Source organism: Hypomesus transpacificus, unplaced genomic scaffold (genome assembly GCF_021917145.1).
Source record: "Hypomesus transpacificus isolate Combined female unplaced genomic scaffold, fHypTra1 scaffold_31, whole genome shotgun sequence".
Lineage (NCBI taxonomy): Eukaryota > Metazoa > Chordata > Actinopteri > Osmeriformes > Osmeridae > Hypomesus > Hypomesus transpacificus.
The window spans coordinates 1,007,161-1,027,851 of record NW_025813837.1 but is presented as its reverse complement, the minus strand read 5'-3'; the positions used below and the strand labels follow the sequence as shown (position 1 = coordinate 1,027,851).

Below are 20,691 nucleotides of genomic sequence, written 5' to 3'. Positions count from 1 at the left end.
TACCTCACGAAGAACTGGGATTGTGCGAGCTGCTCTCTTCGAGCCTCGACTACAACAGAAGATCAGCGCGCGGAGTGACTCGTAGGTGCGCTGAAGTAGCGAACTCTGAATGGACTTGAAGTTTCTTCCGCAATCTTCTGGAAATCGCTTCCCTTGGAAATCTTTTGATTATACTCTGTGTGCGGTAACTCAGGTAATCGAGCATTACACTATAATGACAAGGCTACAAATAGTAGCCAACAGTTTAATTAGGCTAGAATAGATTGGGGAATTAAAAGCCACACGGCCGTCAGGTGTACGTGACACTTATTTGAGGCTCAACCCTTAATCCGACAGTATGCAATTTGATTGAGATGAATAGGCTTTTGCTTGCTTGCTTGTCGTCTAAATTGATAGCGCATGTTTTATTTGCTGTCGGCAATGCTATTAGGATATATTATGCTTCTGTTAAAAAGAGGGTAGGTGAAGGAAATGAATTAGAGATTTTCAGAGGCACCAAGGAGTCTACCCCTGCTCCCTCCCTCCCTCCCTCCCTCCCTCCCTCCCTCCCTGCCTCCCTGCCTCCCTGCCTCCCTGCCTCCCTGCCTCCCTGCCTCCCTGCCTCCCTCACCTCGTCTTCCACCCCTCTGAAGAATGGGTCGTTAGTGATATGGAGACGGATGTTCTGTCCCTGTTTTCTAGGAAGTGACTGATCAGAGGGATACAAGAAAGGGGTCTGGACATACACACGCGCGCGCGCACACACACACACAATGTGTAAACACTTATTATATTTCTTCGAAACACCCCCTGTGTGGTGAAGCAGAACCTTCTATGTGTCTCTAAATACAGGTAACTCAATGTAAACAGCCACAGCCTAGCTGTTGTATTAGGTATTTTTAGTGGGCTGAGGTGTTTTTTTAGGGAGGGGATCCCTCACTGATTGGCTGCTCCCGAGGTGTCCTCCATGTGGTGCTCTCTGGAGTGGTTTGGTAACTTGATTCCCCCAGTCTTCATCTGGGTATCTGTGAAGCCCTCTGCAACATGTCTTGTAAAACGGGCTGTACAAATCCAATTGGATTCGATATAAGCAGACTGCCATTTGACTCAATGAGGGTTAGCGTGAGGGGGGGGGGGGGGTCCTCCGTTCTGCCTCTTTGTGGCCTGGAACTGGGTTGTCATTGGACTAATTCTACCCTGACAGATGAAACTGTCTCACTTGCCGTGCCCTCTCAGAGCACACTGGAGGGTCTGGTCTAGATCAAAGGATAGCCTGATCCGTCTAAGCACGGCTTATCTTTGTTATGTAGGCCGTAGCTCCGCGTTACAATAAACGTGTTTTCGTCAAATCAAAACCTCCGTTACACAGTTTCGTCTCTGTTCGGAATCCTACCTGGACACACAAGAGAACGGAGAAGATAAGATGTGCAGGAGCAAAGTGTTTTTGTTTGGGTTTGCGAGGAAGTGAGAGAGAGGGATGGGTATAGTTCAGTTGTAGAATATTTGACCGCGGATCGAGAGGGCCCAGGTTCAGATCCCCACCTGTACGTCAAAGTGAAAGCGCCTGCTAAAGGAATACATTACTACACCGAGCGAGAGAGCGAGCGCGAGAGAGAGAGAGAGAGAGAGAGAGAGAGAGAGAGCGAGAGAGAGAGAAAGAGAGAGAGAGAGAGAGGGGAAGGAAGTTGTGTGCGTGGTATCATGTCCCCTCTGTCTCTCTTTAGGTGCACGGAGGATGGAGCTGAGCAGGAGAGAGGTGCCTCTCTACGTGAGTATGCTGTTCCTAACAAGAGGAGAAAAGCAGGTCAGTTTGGGGAGCGGCGATGGCGAGGCTGGGAGAACGGGACCCCACGGGAGCTAAGCCGATGGAGTGAGCGATAGAGAGAGAGAGGAAGAGAGCTACCCTCTCTTCTATTTTACTCTCCATACTCTACCGGGGCTTCCCTGACCAGGCTGAGGTCTGAGGCTGATAAGAGGACTAGGCCTCACCTGACTAGGTGTTCAGGGTGTTCTTCTATTATGTGAGACCAGAGTTTCAGCCAAAAAAGAGTTTTCTCCCCGGCTCTCCTCTCGCTCGCTCTCCCTGTCTGTTCTTCCCATCCTCTCCTTCTCTCTGTCTCTCTCCTCGTTTTTTTCCTCCTCTCCTCTCATTCTCTTCTCCTCCTTTCCTCGGCCTCCTCCTCTCCTCTGACCTCTCATTCTCTCCTCGGTCTTTCTCCTTCCGGCGTCCTCTCTTCATTCTCTCCTCTCTCCTCTTAGTCACTTGTTTTCTCTCTCACCCTCTCACGCTCCTGTTCCTTCCAATCCGTCTTTCCTCCCCTCCCTCATCCCTCTATCTTTCCCCCTCTCTTCTCTCCTCTGACCCTCCCTCCTTTCTTCTCGCGGATCTACCCATCTCCTCTCATCCTCTCAGCCCAGCTGGTAGCACAGAGACAAGCATTCCTGTTTTTATTGGAGTCTTGGAGAAAATCTCCTCTCTCTCGCTCTTTGCCCATCTCATCATTCCTTCTCTCTCCCTCTCCCCCTCGCTCTCTCTGTCGGTCTCTCTCTCATACCTCCCTCTCATCCCCCCGTCTCTCTCTGTCTCTCTCATCCTTCTCCCCCCCCTCCCTCTCTCTCATCCCTTAGGGCCAGGCGAAGGTGTTTGCATTGCTGCCTGCCCTCGAGCCACTCCTCGAGAAATGTGAGGTCTTCGTCGTTCTAGAAGGATCCACTCTGGCCCATGTCATCAGAGCGCAAAGAGATGTTATGCTTTGCTTCATAGTGCCTGGTCAGTGTGTGTGTGTGTGTGCGTCTGTGTGTGTGCATGCGTGTGTGCTTGTGCTTGTGTTTGTGTGCGCGTGGCCTTGTGGCAACCCAAGAGCTCAGTGTGGAGTTTAACCATGCATAGCTTAGAAGAGACAAAAGTGCCCTGAAGAACAGTTCTTCCGTGAACGAGGGAAATCCTCTCGTGTCCTGGCCAGGTTCATGCGTGGCAGCAGAGAACAGAGGGGTTATGGCAAAGACCATTGCCAGCTTCCAGCTCTCCTTCATGTTGCTATCGTTCCTACTCAAACTCCTCGAGGCGCTGGTCAGCTACAACATGTTCTACCGTTCCCCAATCAACCGATGAGGAGCAGCAGCTCTTCTCATTGGCTGACCGACACACGATTGGCTGGCTGGAAATGTTGACACCTGACCTGGATCCCCTGTCCCAGAGTTGGCCCGGGGGGCTGCTGTCCACAGTGGTGCTGGGCCTTTCGCTGCTTCTCAGTTCCCTGATTGCCACAGTGTGTGCGTGTACGTGCATTTGTACACACACTGATCCATAACACTGTGAATTATAAGTGGATGCAAAGCAGAGGTTTTCTGCGTATTTTGTTGGGTATAGCTCAGTGGAAGATTATTGGACTGAAGGTCTGGATGTTGTAGGTTCAAAACCCCCTTTGGACATTGCTTTGGATAAGCGTCTGCTGTATGAACATATATTTGTTATATTGTTAAATCGTCTCAGCTTGCTGCCTGTCTCACCATTGGTCTGATCTCATCACTTCCTGTCTATCTTCTGATTGGTCAACAGGTCATAACCTGGCAGAGGTGGTCCTAGTTCATGCCTACGTTTGCTCTGATACCTCACCCCTCACGTTTGTGGGAGGGGCCAGTCTAGAGTACGTTCAGGATGATGCCCAGGTAGGACACACACACACACACACATACACACACAGTTGCACGTACTGTATATAACCCTCCACGCTCCCTAGGAACTGGCCGAGCACCTGGTGACCCACAGTCAGAGTCTGACTTCCAGGGATCACAGTGAGCTAAGCAGCCTCTTCTCCCTGGGCCAGGAGACCACTCGCTGGGCCATGGACCACCACCTGGCCCTGGCCGTGGCCAACCTAGACATCCCCCCCTCCTGGAGCCTGCTGTCCGGCCCCTGTGGACAGGGTAAGACGACAAACTAACCCCCGTCGTAGGTCGGTTGTTGGGCACTTAAGTCTGCCGGGGTTAAATCATCTATGGGGTTTCTCTCGGACGAGGCGGAGATTTCTGTCCAGCAGAGGGAACAAGCGGCCAGGCAGTGAGTGACACGGAGGAAAATAAGAGGTTTAGCATTTGAATGGTTTTAGAGAGCGAGAGAGTGAGAGGGAGAGAAAGAGAGAGACACAGACAGAGAGAGACACAGAGAGAGAGAGAGAGAGAGAGAGAGAGAGAGGGAGAGAGAGAGGGAGAGAGAGAGAGAGACACAGAGAGAGAGAGAGAGAGATGGTATCAGTTGGCCAGCCTTGGTAGAAATCCTCTGTCAGCGCTCGGCAGCTTGCTTCCCAAACGCGTCGGACGCAGCTGAACTCTTCAACTTCCCTCTCCTCCATATCGCTTCCCTCTTGTCACGGTGGTTTGGCGCGTCAGGCCGACCGGGGGAGAGAGCGTGTCTCCATCACATGTGCGTCCTGTGGTGGATCCATCAGCGCCAATTCATCGTCCGCTAACCAGATTAGCAGCACTGTGCCGATACAACCTGGGGGTGTACTCAGGTTTGAACACACAGTGTGTGTGTGTGTGTATGAGCTGTGTGTGTGTGTTTTTGTGTGTGCGCGCGTGGGTGTGTGGGGCCTCTGGCGTAAATAACAAATGTGATTTCCTGTTAATGTTGTTAAAGCAGTCTGGTTCATTGCACCACGACACAAATGACCCTCTATGACAGGTTTGCGGTTAACTGATCTAATTGGATGAGGTAGGTTCATGACGTCATACACTCGGTCATCAGTCTGACAGACTGACGCCCACCAGGACAGAGAGACGGAAGTCTCCATGATGCCCTCTGCTTCCTATGTCCTGTCTTATTAGATACTAGCAGGTGTGGCATGAGATATACCTTGCTACTAGTGTGTGACACGAGCAAGTGTTGGGTATTAGCAGTTCGGTCAAGATGCCCACATATTGATTTGACAGTTTGGAATGTATTGACAACCACACGGTTATTGGGTATTCGATACAAGCAGTGTCAGATACGAGCAGGAAAGGTATTCACTGTGATCACAGGTGTGTGAGAGCTGAGAGGTATGTCGGCTGAGACCCTCATAACTAGGGAGGCTAAGGACAGCAGTGTCTAGATTGGAGGCTATGGACAGCAGTGTCTAGATTGGAGGCTAAGGACAGCAGTGTCTAGATTGGAGGCTAAGGACAGCAGTGTCTAGATTGGAGGCTAAGGACAGTAGTGTCTAGATTGGAGGCTATGGACAGCAGTGTCTAGATTGGAGGCTAAGAACAGCAGTGTCTAGATTGGAGGCTAAGGACAGCAGTGTCTAGATTGGAGGCTAAGGACAGCAGTGTCTAGATTGGAGGCTAAGGACAGCAGTGTCTAGATTGGAGGCTAAGGACGGCAGTGTCTAGATTGGAGGCTAAGGACGGCAGTGTCTAGATTGGAGGCTAAGGACAGCAGTGTCTAGATTGGAGGCTAAGGACAGCAGTGTCTAGATTGGAGGCTAAGGACAGCAGTGTCTAGATTGGAGGCTAAGGACAGCAGTGTCTAGATTGGAGGCTGACAGCGTGGTGTGGATCGGAGGCTGACAGACAGACAGACGGCTCATCCACCAGGGGAGGCAGTCAAGTGGGTCAGTAGAACACATAGATCCTGGAGGAGAGGATGGGGGAGAAGAAGAAGAGAGAAGGAGAACAGAGGAGACAGGAGGAGTGGAGGAGAGGAAACAGAAGAGAAGAGCACAGGAAAGAGGAAACGTTTTTCTTGTTTAGAACCAATTGGGGCACACACACCTGCTGTCCTAGATCAGACCCAAGCGGGAATCCAACCCAAGACCCTCTTGCTGCACGGACCATCCCACACAAGAGAAAATGGAAAATGGAGGTGCCGTAAAAGAGGAAGTGGAAGTGGGGAGAGTGGAGGACAGGGAAATGTGTCATTCTTCCTTATCAGTGGACGGGGCTTATTGAGGTTAATTAAAGTTCCTCACTAAGGCTAAAAATAATAATACTGAAACCGTCTTATTATTTCTCTCTGTCTTCCTCATTCTCACGCATCTTTCGAAATCTCCCTTCAACCCCCCTACCAACTTCCTCTTCTTCTCTCTCCCTCCCCCCCACTTCTCCACACTCCCTCTCCCTCCTCTCTCTCCCCGTCTTCCCCAGATTGCTCCCCCAGAGAGTCTATCCTCCACCTGGCGGTGCGCTGGGGCCTGTGGCGTCTGGCTGAGCTGCTGCTGTGTCAGCCAGGAGGCCTGCTGGCCGTGTCCCTGCCCAACGAGGAGGGCATCACCCCCCTGCAGCTGGCACAGTCCGCCGGGCACCCACACATGCTGGAGCTCCTTTCACAGTAAGAGGGCTACGCAGGGCGTGTAGTAGAGCAGTGGTTCTCAACCCCTGGTCCTTAGGGTCCACCGTCCTGCATGTTTGAGACGTTTTCCCCCTGCTCCAACACAGCTGATTCTAATGAAGGCTCGTTAGCAGGCTTCCGCAGCGCTTGATAAGGGGTCATTCATTTGAATCAGGTGTGTTGGAGCAGGGAAACATCAAACATGCATGGCAGGGGGTCCCTGAGGACCAGGGTTGAGAACCACTGTACTAGAGCTATCTACACACTGGATGGCAAAATACTGCACTTGTACTGTGTTCTAGTTTTATGACCCGTTTAGTGCTGAAAACAATCCATTTATAGTTTCCCATTTGAGAACAACATCTAGTGTGGACTCTTGGTGAACTTCTGGTTGTGTGCAAAACGTGTGTGTGTGTGTGTGTGTGGTGTTTGTGTGATTTATTCAGCCCAGTGTTCCCTGTCTTCCTCATTGAGAGGCTGTAAATGCAGTTCACTGGAACATCTTAGCTTCAGGATCGTAACAATGTTTGAACCACCTGTCAAACTACAACATGTGTGAGGCCAGAGCAGTCGGACTGCAGGCGCCACGCCGAACACACACACACACGCGAGCTAAGAACACCGTGTGAACCCATCTACCTGTGTTCCCAGCCCCCCCAACCCCTTGGCCACGCCCCCCGCAGGTCTGTCTCAGGTGTGGGCCGACAGGTCCCGCCTCCTCAGGTACGCCCACCACTCGGAGAACCTGACCCTCACGGTGCGACAGAACCACGTGTGGAACCAGAACCCTCCCTGGAACCGACACAACGACATCCGGATCCTGAGAGAGAGACTCGGAGACGAGAACTTCCTCAGAGAGGTGTCGACCTTGAACGATTTGCCCTGTAGAACCTAGGGAGAAACCAGTGTCCAATAGTTTGAAGTCGGCATGACAGCAGCTAATACATATCTTTCCTTTTCTCTTTCTTCTCGACCAGCTGAAGTTTTTCTGGCGTGGTTCTGGTCGAGGTGAGGAGCGAGAAGAGGTCCTGGATCCACCCGAGGAGGGTGTGTTTGGATTTGACTTGTGCTTATTTATTTTGAAGACCCTTTCATCCAAAGCGACGTGCAAATAGTGCCTACAGAGAGCACATCCGAAAAAAATAGGAAGTGCATCGTTCTGCTTGCGTTGCTGTTTTACGCTGCTTTACGTTTTCATATCTCTGTCTCTCTGGTGTGACGTGAGCGTGCCCTTCGATGTTCCAACGGTCTGTGCTTGACTGCCCTCTTCTGGGGGCTACAGGTACTGCACGACTATTCGTCGTGGTTGGACACGGGGGTCTGGAACACACGCGCATCCCTCTCTTCCCTCTGCCTCTGCCCCCGCTCTCCTCTTTGTCACTAAGGCTGTACACGAGACCTTTTGTACAGCCTTTATGGCCTTTTTCAAACCCGTGAAAAACCTCTCTCCCTTGCTCTCCCTCTCCTCTGTCTCACTCCCCCCCCCCCCCTTATCTCCTTTCCTCTCATTTGTCAGCTCCGTGGGCCGCCCGACCCTCTTATTTTCGTTTCCCTCCCCCATTCCTCCCTCTCTCTCTTGTCTGCATGTTATTGTATTTTTCCTTCTCTCTATCTGTGGGAGACGGTATGTTCCACGCTGCATCCCCCCCCTGTGAATGGCCGCCAGGCTTTCGTGGCACCCCGCTGGGCCACAGAAAAGGCCTCGGGCCTGACACGGCTAGCTTTCCCCCCCTTCCAGCACCCAGGCTGTTGTTTGGGCGGGGGGGGGGGCTATGTGTACCCCTCCTCTCTCCCCTCCTGTCTCCTCTCTGGGTCTATATGACCCACTGTAACCATGTCCTTCTCTCTCTGTCTCTGTCTCTCTCTGTGTGTGTGTGTGTGTGTAAAGATGTGTTCCCCGTGTCCGTCGACGAAGGAGTCGGTGCTCCAGAGGAGAAGGTGAGAACGACCACTCTTTCAGATCGTTTCTGGCTGTCAGAAGTGTCGGCGGCCCTGAAGATGCGCAGCATACTGTCCTCACAACCACACTAGTCCACAGTCTACACTTGACTAAACTAAACACTACAGGTTTCTGTCAAACCCTCAAAATAACGTATCGTAGAGTACCCAGGACTCCTAAAGTGACTGCCTCTGTGTTTCCAACCCCCTCTTGACCCCACCGTTCCTGCCCCCCCAGTCCGGCACAGGGTTAGTCCTGTCCCCCACAGTTCCCAGTTTAGTGCTGGAACCCCGAACAGGGCATTGGCTGAGAGAGAGAGGGTCTTGTCTGATTGGCTGCTTCTCAGTAGCTCCAGTGTTCCACTCGATGCATTGTGCAGGTGTAAGTGGAAAGGCATCACCTCACTGAATAGAGTGTTTTGTGACAAGTGTGGCGTGCGTGCGTTTTGAAGGGTGTGGTGTGTGCGTGTTTTAAGGTGTGGCGTGCATGTGTGTGGTCGTGTGTTCCTTGCCCCTGGAGAGCTTCAAGTGCAGCCGGTGGTCAGCTAATGGATCACACGCACACGTGCACACACACACACACACACGTGTAGAAAACCCAGCACGAGTGTGCCAGTTGCGTAAGCCACCTTCTTTATCCTACACCCATTCTACTCTGCCCTGGTACTCTGGTGATGAAATGCGTCGGGGTGTTTGTGTGTGTGTGTGTGTGTGTGAGCGTTGTGTCGTGTGTGTGTCAGAGAGAGTGAGCGAGTGTGTCAAAGCTGTGTTGAACGCTCCTACTCTCTCTCTCTGTGTCTCTGACCTTGTCTCTTCCCATGGACGTGTTTGAGGAACCGCTGATGTTCTGTCTGAACGAGGAGGACGAGGAGGACGAGGAGGAACAATCGCTGTCTGAGGCCGGTGAGTCACCATCTCTCCTCGCCTTGTACGTCATAGTTTATCTGCACTCGGTACTCATAGACAGTCTGTGGTCTCATAGAAAGTCTATAGGCAGTCTCTACCCAAACAGTGGGTTCGCCATGCATTAGCCAGGGGAATGTTCTCGGACTCAACCGGAACATTCTGGAGCGTTCTGGTCGCTCCCAGGTCATATCCGAGGATGGTGGCATCGAGTTCCTGTGGGGAAACTGTTCCTCTGGAACAAGGTTGTAAAACGGGGGCGCCCACTGAGACAGCAGTTGATCTGTTTCCTGTATGGATTGTGGAGCGTGGTTCTAGAATGGGGGGGGGGGGGGGGGGGGGGGGAATGAGAGCAGGGCTCTGTCCACACAGACAGAGAACAGGCTCCTGGTGTGGCGCTCTGGAAGGCATGCTGCCCAAACCCAAGATCAGCCAGTCGGTAAACGTAGCCCCGGTTCACTCCCACTAGGGGCCGCGTCCTCACCCATCCTCTGGTCGGGCTGTTGTGGTCGGGGTGGGAGGGGGGAAGGATTTGGGGGTCGGAACTTCCTGTCTGTGGTTTGTTGACGGTGAGGTATGAGAGCTGGAACGCTGCGGTCTGTGGCCCGCGGAGCTGCCGTCAAACCTCGACAGCTGTACCGTTAACATGCTGAGGTTCCTACACTGCTTTCACCCCTGGATGGTTTAGTCATTGCTTACTGTGTGTGTGTGTGTGTGTTTATGCAGGCACATGATTGTGTTTTGTTTGTGTGTGTGTTCACGGCTCTACCAGTCTCGGTGTTCTCCCCTTGAAATAATCTCCTCTGTGTTCTGTACACCCCGCTGCCTGATAGCGGGGCGAGGCAACAATGAGATGGCTGTGAGATCTGGATGTTTATCAGCTGCTTAGCTGCCGTGGTCCCAGGATCAGAAGGCTCGAGAACTCGGAAGGTTCTAGTACTTGGTCGTCAAGAGACACGAGTTGCCCACCCAACATTCCTCAGGGCACATGGCCCCTTCTCCCTCCATGTATCCTTCTCATCCTGACTGACATGTGTGGCATGGACCTGCTAGTCAACAAGGTCATATGCTGGCCTGGTCCATTCGGGGAAGTCCTGGAGAAAGTCAGGGAGGTGGACGAGGCCAGCTGCTGTAGAGGGATTCACAGAGAAGTGCGGAATCTGGAGAGGACTTGTAATGTTCCTACGGGTTTCTAGTAAGCAATTCTACCCCATTTGTCGTCGTCGTCCCCTCCCCCCCCCCCCCCCACGTATCTTCTCCAATCATCGCATTTGCCCCTCATACCCTCCCGACACAACCTCTCTGTTCATCCCTCCCATTGCCCCCTCCCTGCACCTGTCCCATGCCCTCCATCCTCCATATGTCCTCCCCCTCCCTCCCCCCCGTTCTGGTCATTGGTTTGATGTGTTGTAAAAGAGCTCTCCATTTAGAGAGAGAGTCCAATAGAGAGACCAAGAGAGATGGACAGAGAGACAAAGAGAGAGAGAGAGAGACAAAGAGAGAGAGAGAGAGAGAGAGACAAAGAGAGAGACCAAGAGAGAGGGAGAGAAACACAAAGAGAAAGACTGAGAAGAAGAGAGTTGGGGACGAGTTCTCTCCGCCACAGAGAGATGAGATGAGAGATGAAGATATGGATGGATAGGTAGATAGATGGATATGGATATATAGATCAAGAGCAAGAATGAAGAGAGAGGCAGAGGACTAGAAAAAACTGGTAGAAAAAGAGAAAGAAAGGATTAGAGAGCAGGAAGAAAGAGCGAAAGGAAAGCAACAGCCATATTCAGTTGTCTCCATGGTGAGACTGCTGACCTAGCAGACCCCCCACCCAGTGTGTGTGTGTGTGTGTGTGTGACCTGTGAGGACTGGAAGTTACTCTATATTTGACGTTGAGAGAGAGCAGCTCCAGTGAACCGAGTTAATAATTACTCTCAGTCTCACCTAGGGGAGACTTGATTCCTCAACTTTGACTAGTCTGGTGCTGATTCCACCCCTCTCTTCCTCTCTCTCCTCTCCTTGGTCTCTCTCTCCCTCTTTCTCCCTCTCTCTCTCTCTCTCTCTCTTCTCTCTCTCACTTCACATGTAAACTCTCCCCAGATTTGTTTGGAGGGTGAAAGAGAGACAGAGAGAGAGAGAGAGAGAGAGAGAGAGAGGGGAGAGAGAGAGAGACAGAGAGAGAGAGAGAGAGAGAAGACAGAGACAGAGAGAGAGACAGAGACAGAGAGAGAGAGAGAGAGAGAGAGAGAGAGAGAGAGAGAGAGAGAGAGAGAGAGAGAGAGAGAGAGAGAGAGAGAGAGAAAGAGAGAGAGAGGCTGTAGGGGAGGGAAGTGAAGGCAAGAAAACAAGAGGGAAAGAACAGAGGGAGAGAGGGTGAGGAGGAGGACAGAGAGAGCGAGGAGCCGAGGGAACAGAGCGAGGGAGAGACAACAGAGGGGGAAGAGAAGAGTTGTTATTGCCTGTCAGCAGCTTTAGAGGTCGGAGTTGTAGATGGTGGAGAGGGCGTCGAAGGGGAGAGAGAGAAAAAGCGAAAGAGAGGGAAGGAGTGAGGGGAGAGGGGCAGTGAGGGAGGGAGAGAGAGAGAGAGACAGAGCGTGAATGAGTGAGTGAGTGTGAGGGAGGGAGGGAGGGAAGCGAAAGGCAGGGAGCATGCGGTTGCGGTAGTGTCAGACAGTCCACTTCCCAGACGCTGCACACCAGAGGGTACACAGGGACAGTCAGACAGACAAACAGACAGGCAGACAGGCAGACAGGCAGACAGGCAGATAGGCAGACAGACAGACAGGCAGACAGGCAGACAAGCAGACAAGCAGACAGGCAGACAGGCAGACAGACAGACAGACAGACAGAGACAGACAGAGACAGGCAGACAGGAAGACAGGCAGACAGGCAGGCTCTGAGAGAAACATGGAGGAAGTGTGCTCCTGTGATTGAGAAGCTCAAGTGTGCAGGCTGAGATTACGGCACAGGGGACAGCGGTCATGGACTCGGACTCGGACTCTCCGTTCAACTACTCCTGGCCCTCGTTCCCCAAAATGAGAATACGCAGACGGACTAGCAAGCAAGGTAGGAGACCTACCTAGCAACCTGGACGAGAGACCAAGACATGAGAGAGAGAGAGAGAGAGAGAGAGAGAGAGAGAGAGAGAGAGAGAGAGAGAGAGCAGGCGAGCGAGAAAGAGAGAGCGAGAGCGATGCACGCAGAAAACTTGCGAATCAAAGCGCAGGCTGCAACTCTGCTCGACCGGTTCAAAGTAAATGAATGGTGTCGTGTGTTTAGGAGAATGGTGTCCATGTGTTTGTATTGCGTTAATGATCGAGTGAATGGGGGGGGGGGGTCGGCAGGCAGTTTGTCCCATCATGGCACTCGAAGCTCTCTGCGTGTGTCTCTTCCTTGTCAGGGCTGTGTTCACCCCCGGCCCCTGTGTTTGACAGATGGCTGACATGTTTGGGGGTTGGGAAATCATGATGTCAATCCTCCTGTGTTGGTCCACTTTGTGTATACTCGATTGCACTGTCAACACGAGCACTTTTCTTCACGTTCTCTCCGCTCCGCTCCCAAGACAACAACAATAACATCGCGTCAGGGTTTTCCCACGAGAGCTGCTGTGTCAGACCGGAGGAATCCGACAGGTGGAGATGAGGATTAGGGTCGTGGGGTGGCATTCAGCGTGTGTGTGTTTGTGTGTGTTTGTGTGTGTGTGTGTGTGTGCGTCTGTGTGTTTGCTGCTAACGTCATCTGAGATTTGACTGTGTGGGGGAATGCTCAATGGCCTCTCCAGCTTTTGTCGGTTGCGGATGCAATGTTTTTCCGGCTCCGCCTCCTCCTCCTTCCTCCTCCTTCTCTTCCTCTTGTCTTCTTCCTCCTCCTCCTCTTCCTCCCCTACCGGTAGAAGAGAGAACCAGAGAAAAGACTTGGACCTAAGACCTAAGGGTTGAGTCAGATGGCTGAGTGGTTAGGGAACCGGGCTAGTAATCTGAAGGTTGCCAGATCGATTCCTGGCCAAGTGCCAAATGACGTTGTGTCCTTAGGCAAGGCACTTCACCCTACTTGCTTTGGGGGGAATGTCCCTGTACTTACTGTAAGTCGCTCTGGATAAGAGCGTCTGCTAAATGACTAAATGTAAATGTAAGACCCGACTTGTACTGAAGAAGGTCTGAGATACCTGTGTCATTCTCAGGGGCCAGCTATGTGTCCAGTCCAATGTTAGTCTGTGTGTGTGTAAGAGTGAGATGAAGAGACAGTGGAGGGAGGGGGAGAGAGTGAGGGGAGGGAGCGGGGAGAGAGGGAGAGAGAGAGAGGCTTTAGTTTTTCCCCATTTCTGTGTCAGGGTATCTTAGTCAGGGTTCAGTGTATCTTCTCTCAGGTTGCAGATAACCAGGTTATTGGTTCTTAATGAAATGGACCTTATCAGATCTTATTTGTGGGATCTCTGTTGGTTCTGTATTTGAATGCGCTGTGCTTGATAACTTAACTTTGTTCAAGTTTGACAGGATAAATAAATGTGAAGTGAATGCCGTGTCCTTCAAACATTTTCTTTTCTCTTGCTTCTTCTCTCCCTCTCTTTTTCTCTGTCTCTCTCACCCTCTCTCTCTTTCTCCCCCTCTCTCTTTGATTCTCTCCTCCTCTTCCCCTCTCCTCGTTTCTCCCCCCCCTGTTTCGTTCTCTCTTTCTGTCTTCCTCTCTCCCTCTCTCTTTCACTTTATCCCCCTCTCTCTTTGATTCTCTCCTCCTCTTCCCCTCTCCTCGTTTCTCCCCCCCCTGTTTCGTTCTCTCTTTCTGTCTTCCTCTCTCCCTCTCTCTTTCACTCTCTCCCCGTCTCTCCTCAAGCCCCTCCTTCCATTCTCCCTCCCTCCATCTTTCTTTCTTTCTTCCCCTACCCCTTCCCCCTTCCCCCTTCATCAATCCTTCTCACTGTGACAGCCCAGGCACCTGCAGACCTCAGGTCTGTGATTCCAGGTGCACCACGGTTTATTTTCCCGCTCACAGAGTCGCCGGGCTGTTCCGTGTCTGCCAGGGAGCTCTGCGGTAGGGCAACGCAGAGCCCTCACACTGCGGTGCTCACACCGGCCTGACAGACCGCGGGTCTTCAAACCCCAGGGTCGACGTGTGGCCTTTCAGAACGCGGGCCGCACGCTCGTCGTTATCCGAGAACGCACAAATCAAACGGTCGTAATCTCGATCGGAGGGATCCCAACGCCGTCGCGGGTGTTCTGTTTTCCCAGCTGACGGCTCTCTTGGCCTTGTTTGTTTCTCCCCCCCCCCTCTCTTCTCTCTCTCTCTTTCCATCTCTCCTTCTCTCTCCCTCCCGCCCCCCTCTCTCTCTCTCTTTCCATCTCTCCTTCTCTCTCCCGCCCCCCTCTCTTCTCTCTCTCTCTTTCCATCTCTCCTTCTCTCTCCCGCCCCCCTCTCTCTCTCTCTCTTTCCCGGATTGATGCCAGTTTTCTTCAGGGGACGGCGGGATTAGTTTGTTTGTCTAGCTGATGCGTCGAAATGAGCTGTATCTCTTCCAGTACAAACGACACTCCAGAAGCTCCATTTCAGCAGGATTTGTCATGAAAAGAGCACCGTGGGACTGCGTGTGTATTCGCTGGTTGATTCTTGAAAGGAAGCCCTTAACCAGAGAGACCTTGGAAAAGAATCCTTTGTTTTTCGGGCTCCCCCCCCCCCCTTCTCTTCCTCTCTCCCCATAACACCCTTCCCCAGGGTGTGTGTGGGCTGGCTGGCTGGAGGGTTGTGCACAGTGTTTAACTTCCCTGCTCTGGAAATCTGGCACTCACTGTCGTCTTTGTCTGGCCTCTCTTTCCCTATCTCTGTATCTCTCTCTCTTTCTCTCACTATCCTATTGATCTATCTCTCATTCCCTCTTTCTTCCCTTCTCGGTTTCTCCCTGATTTTCTTTCTCTGTCTTTCTCAGTCTCTCTCTTTCTCTGTCTCTCTCTCCCTCTGTCTCTCTCTCTGTCTCTCTCCTCTCTCTTTCCCTTCTCCCTCCCCCCTCTCTCCTGTCCTGTCTCCACGATCCTCTCGCGGTTAAGTGATGGTAAACACAGACCCTAGTCCTAACATAAATGGTTCCCCTGAGAGCTTTTAGGAGCCAGAGGGGGGCAGCTAGGAGTTCGGTCAGAACCCCCCCATGAAGAAACCATCCACGGTCTGTGGGCCGGTTCAGTCGACACTGATCTGGAGGAGACTTTCTCGAGCTGGCCAGAGGGCCGTGTCGAGGTTTCATCCAGACTGAGAGAGGCCGAAAGGGCATGATCCGGGTGGATCGCAGCTTCGCCGCACGGACGTGCGCATCGCGTGTCCGGCGGTTGCGTGAGCACGCGACTCCTCGTCAGGACTCATCTGGCCTCCTCGTCAGTCTCCTGTCCTCCGTCCGACTTCCTGAGTTACAGCAAGCACACATACACACACGGCCATGCTTGAAACAGCACATCAATCACTCAGTCGCTGGTGAACTGGTCCAGCTTTGCCTTTTCAAAGACGTGGCTGTTTTCAAACGTCTGAACGGGGGTTGAATGGGAGGCTTCTGGTGTGAGTTACAGGATCTGAAGGGTCAGTGGAGAACCAAAGCTTCGGGGTGACAAATGGAGGTTTGTGTTCATTAAAGTCTGACTTAAACCCGCTGTAAGTCGGTGTGTGTTTGCGCGGGTGTGATGCAGAGCAGTGTGTGTGTTTTCCTGTTGTAAACTGTCTGTGGGGCTGGTCACAGTGACACGACTGTGGGAGAGTTGGACTGGACTCAGTGCTGGTGTGTACTCACAGCACTGGAGGGTGGGCTCTGAGGTAGTGCCCTGGAGACACACACACACACCATTCACACGCCTAACACACTCCTGTGCACACACACACACACATGTTATCCAGGGATTTTCAGCGTGATGTTGTACGCCTCAACGTTCCCGCAGACAGGAAGTGCGGACCGCATGTCACTTCCCGTGTTTGTGAACAGGGATCAGACTGTTGCTGTGGAAACCGTGTCGAAATGTTCCCTCCCTCTTTCCTTCTCACTCCATCGCTCTTGTTCTCCCTCTCCATTTCTTTGACTCTCTTTTCAATTTTTCTTAATTTCTCTCTCTCTGGTCTATCTCTCCGTCCTCTCTATCGTACTGACGTCTCTCTCTCTCTCCTCCTCCCCCCTCTGCCTCCTTTTCTCTCTCTCCTCCAGAGAAGACTCAGTCTTTGGGAGGTGCAGAGACAGGCCCCTCCTCCACGCTGTCCGCTGCCTCCCGATTGGCCACCCTCATTGGCCATGGGCAGGACCAAGTGTACGCCAACGCCATGCTGGTAGACCAGGTGATGCCACACACTACTACTACACACACACACACACACACACAGCATGGCTAGGTGTAGCATGTTACTAAGCCCTCTGCTACACGGTAGGTTCGTGGGCATCACTCCTATCCTGTCTCTGTTTCCTCCAGGGGGACACGCTGGAGATGAAGTACCGTTCCCCAGGGGAGGGCAGCTGGCCCGCTGGCTGGGACGCGTTCAGAACCAGCCCCCCTGGAGGCTCCCACCTCCAGGACCCCGCTCCCTCCCCTCCCCGGGGGCCCCCGACAGGAGCCCCCAGCCCCGACACGCCCTGTCATGCCCGGGGCCGCCCCTCTGGCTCCCCGCCCCCCTCCTCCACCTCCTCCTCCCCTCCTCCCCCCCCTCCTCTCCCCCCGCCGCCCCACCCCCCCCTCTCCTTCCTCTCCCCGGGCCTCCCCCTTCCTGTCGGCCGGGCGGGCCCCCAGCTCCTCTCCCTCCCCCGGGCGCCTTCAGAGAGACGGCGTCCTCCGCAGAGAGACCCCAGGAGAGAGCTACGCTCAGAGGTAAGACCGTATCGCCTTCAGCCCCTGCTCAAGGCCTCTCGGGGATACAGGATGCTAATGGTGGCGCCGCTGGCAACAAAAGCACCGTTGAAACCTTTCAAACAGCTTTTCCTGTGTTCTCGGAACTTTCCTGGCCGATGTCGAGTGTACTTTACTACGAGGGCTGTTTGGTTACGGCGTAGACACTTGGGTCTGTGGTTTGGAGGCATGTTTGCTAACCTGGGCCATAGTTAGGTCAGTGGTTTGGAAGCTAACATGTGCCCTAGTGTATGTATGTGTGCTTGTGTGATCTCACTGCCTCTAGTCATGGCAGTGTGTGTGTGTGTCCAGTTCAAGTGTGGAGGGTGCAGACGAGGACAGTGGAGAGGAGGACATCCTGGGCCACTCCTACCCGTTCACGTCGCCACGCAAACGGCCCACGCTGCAGTCCTGCCTGGAAGAGAGGGACTCGTTCGACGCCTCCCCGGACCACCTGCTCCGCACGCTCTCCGACAGCACGCAAACCGCCGGGAAGGTACTCTCCAATACACACTTTCACCCCCACGCAAACGGTGTTGACAACACGCACGCAGATAGAGACACCACCACAAACACGCTCACACAAAGCGAGCACACGCACACACGCACACTCTCACACTCCCGTCTGCCTCAGGATCCCAGGGAGGCGGAGCTTCGCCTTCGCTCCTACTCCTACTCCTCCCCCAAGGGCCGTCGGCCCCGCCCCCGGTTCACCCGGGACGCCGCCATCTCCGACCTCGCAGAAGGTCAGTCCCCTTTAACCCCTCCCCCTCCTCCCCAGAGCTACATCTCTGTATCTGGTGTCTGTGTCCATTCGGTCCGGTGTGTGAGGCGTGTCCTAGGTGTGTTCATGTGTGTGTTCTGTGTGAGCTCGGGAGTCCTCTGTAAGCTCCTCTGCGTGTCTCCTAGACGGTGTGTTGTTCAGCAGAGGGACCTCCCTCCTCCAGGCCCTCTCTCTCTCTAAGCCCCTCTCTCGGCTCCACCCAGCCAGTAAGTAACGGCAGCGCTCTGTCCTGGAGAAAACCCTGCCGCGCCCCCCCCTCCCCCCTCCCCGCCCGCCCGCCCTTCAGTTACGCGCGTCAAAAACCTGGGAGTGACTGTGGTGCGTCTGAAAAAAAAAGATAACGGTTTGTGAGAGATATCCCAGGGGTTTGACAGTGTGTGTGTTTGATGGTAACTGGGATCGGCGGCGGGGGGGACACCTTTTCGGAGGGGCGCGTTGGGTTTCTCCGCGGCAGCCGGCCTGCAGGTATGAGGATGCGCTGTATGGGAAGTGACGTGCGGCGTGTGGCGTGTGTCGCGCGGCGGCTTGCAGGGTTCCATCCCTTTAATGGCTAAAAGCGCTGCGTGCAGGTCTGATTTGTTCTGATCTGGAACAGGTGGCTGTGGTGTGTGTGGAGGAGGGGCCGTTTCTGGGAAAATCCCAGTACAGTATGATCCGCTTTCTGGATGTTTGGCAACGGGGGTTGTATGACTGTTGACTCTTCTTCTTCAGTTGTGTAGCCTATCTATCTCCCCCCCCTCCCTCTCTCCCGTCTCCCCCCTCCCTCTCCCCTTCTGCCCTCCTCTCTCTCTCATCCCCCATCCTCCTCTCGTTCTCTCTCTCCCTCTCTCTCTCCTGACTGAATAAGAGTATGTCTGTTGTGGTGAAACTGTTGGTTGGCTGGTGGTTTTGCCTGCCCAGTAAAGGTGTCTTTAAAGTCAAAAGTCTCCCCCCCCCCCCTCTCTCTCTCTGTTTCTCTCTCTCTCTCTCTGTTTCTCTCTCTCTGTTTCTCGCTCTCTCTTTCTCTCTCTCTCTGTTTCTCTCTGTTTCTCTCTGTTTCTTTCTCTCTCTCTCTCTCTCTCTCTCTCTCTCTCTCCTCTCTCTCTCTCTCTCCTCTCTCTCTCTCTCTCTCTCTCCTCTCTCTCTCTCTCTCTCTCTCTCTCTCTCTGTTTCCCCTCTCTCTCTGTTTCTCTTCAGCTCACAGTTGTCACCTCCACACATAATGAATGCTGCTGAATTGGAATGACTTGTCATTCGTCCTGAGCATCAGAACAGGCAGCATCTCCTTCTCAAAGTAGCTACCAATAACCCAAAACAATACTTGCTCATTTGGATTTATGGATGCTTCAGTGATACTTTGTGTTTCATGGCACCTTAACGTCACTTTAAACGTTGGCTGTTATTCCGTAACAGTCTGGCACAGTTAACCAGATTCTGTAAAGATGGATGGCTAAGCTTCAGGAGGGTGTTAGTGTTGGAGGAGACCAGATGAAAAGAGAGAACACAGCTGTCATATACATAACTCTCCTCTCTCTCTCTCTCCCTTTCCCTCTCTCTCTGCCTCTCTCTCTCTATCTCTCTCTGTTCTCTTTCCAGAGCAAAAAACAAACAGCCAGACTGAGCCCTCCAGAGAAAAGAGGTACTAGTTATCTGTCACTCCTGTTGTTTTTTCCCTGTAAGTTCAATGATGTTATGATTCTTTTGAACAGCTGAGTTCATTATGCAAGCAAACGTTGGAGCATTTGTCAGAAAATTGCTTAAGGTGCACATTCATCACATTTTGGTTTCAACGTGTAGAATTACAACATCTTAGTCGGCCCCTTTCGGCACCATAATGTTTGGGACCAAAGGATTTGCAGGTGTTTGAGACTAGGATACTGATCTGGCTGAGCGGTTTGCAAGATCCATGGCTACATCCCTCGGTGCAACGTGGCCATATTAATAAGCCTGTTTATTGTTATAGCAAAGAAATGTTTCTTTGTCAGAAACAGCATGGAGGGCACTGTACGTGTGTGTGTGTCTTGTGTTTCTGTGATGGGGGGTCTGGCTGGGCAGGATATGACACGCTTCCTGTTACCAGGCCAGAAGCACAGAGAGTTACCTTAAAATAACCCTAGAGTAAACACTCACACTTTCTCTCTGAAGTAAGAGTTGAAAACTAATACAATCTGTGGTTTTGGACAGACAAATCACTAGAACATTCCACATTTAACTTTCATGACCTTTCTGTGGGTAGAATGGAGCTATTCTAATGTTCAGCTTCAAATCGACTGCTTCTCCTGTTCCAGCCCAGCCCAGCCCATCTCATAACATTGTTCATGGCGGCGGTTGTTCTCTAGTAATGTCATCGTCATTGCCGAGCCACCCTCCATAGAGTTGCTAACAGCACAGCAGGTCCAGAGAGTCACATTGTGGAGTCGGAGACCGTGACCCCCGGACATACAGCACCCCAGTCACTGAGAGGGCCGCATTTAGAACCTCATGTTCATAGAACCACACCCTGATAGAACCTCATCCTGACAGAACCACACCCTGATAGAACCTCACCTTGACAGAACCACACCCTGATTGAACCACGCCCCGATTGAACGCCACATTGGGGGCATCACTCTCTTGACAGAACCGCGCACTGCAAGAACCACACACATGTAGAGCCACCTCTTAAGAGAACCGCGTTCTGACAGGGTTCTCCCGTGTTCCGCCGGCACTGTAGGGTTGCTAGGCTCCGTAAGCGGGCCCAGTCCGCCGCGGACGAGCGCAGCCTGTCACTCCAGCACCTCACCCTCTCAGAGTTCCTCAAAGAGTACGTCACCAACCTGGCAACCCGCGCCGCAACGCATGCAGCAGTAGTCCAGCAGATTTAGTTTGCCGTGGTAACGTTATAACGCTAGCTGCAGTCCGTCCGGACTCTGAATCGTCTGGTTTCCACAGACATGGAATGAGTTTGATGAAATCAGCATCTTGGC

General features: G+C 52.8%; 1 protein-coding gene across 1 annotated transcript in view; it reads left to right on the top strand.

Moving 5' to 3' along the window:
* The first annotated feature begins 20 nt into the window (after positions 1 to 20).
* The window catches only part of LOC124463836 (rho guanine nucleotide exchange factor 28-like), a 21,581-nt gene continuing 910 nt past the window's right edge, over positions 21 to 20,691 (top strand). The window contains exons 1-17 of the mRNA XM_047015609.1: positions 21 to 193; positions 1,704 to 1,747; positions 2,608 to 2,749; positions 3,539 to 3,648; positions 3,720 to 3,906; positions 6,106 to 6,289; positions 6,941 to 7,148; positions 7,267 to 7,336; positions 8,178 to 8,227; positions 9,061 to 9,130; positions 16,293 to 16,420; positions 16,552 to 16,719; positions 16,895 to 16,944; positions 17,275 to 17,458; positions 17,597 to 17,708; positions 17,805 to 17,874; positions 20,439 to 20,528. Of these exons, the coding sequence (XP_046871565.1) occupies positions 1,715 to 1,747; positions 2,608 to 2,749; positions 3,539 to 3,648; positions 3,720 to 3,906; positions 6,106 to 6,289; positions 6,941 to 7,148; positions 7,267 to 7,336; positions 8,178 to 8,227; positions 9,061 to 9,130; positions 16,293 to 16,420; positions 16,552 to 16,719; positions 16,895 to 16,944; positions 17,275 to 17,458; positions 17,597 to 17,708; positions 17,805 to 17,874; positions 20,439 to 20,528 (1,856 nt within the window). The 5' untranslated portion in view covers positions 21 to 193; positions 1,704 to 1,714. The remainder of the gene's footprint in view (positions 194 to 1,703; positions 1,748 to 2,607; positions 2,750 to 3,538; positions 3,649 to 3,719; positions 3,907 to 6,105; positions 6,290 to 6,940; positions 7,149 to 7,266; positions 7,337 to 8,177; positions 8,228 to 9,060; positions 9,131 to 16,292; positions 16,421 to 16,551; positions 16,720 to 16,894; positions 16,945 to 17,274; positions 17,459 to 17,596; positions 17,709 to 17,804; positions 17,875 to 20,438; positions 20,529 to 20,691) is intronic.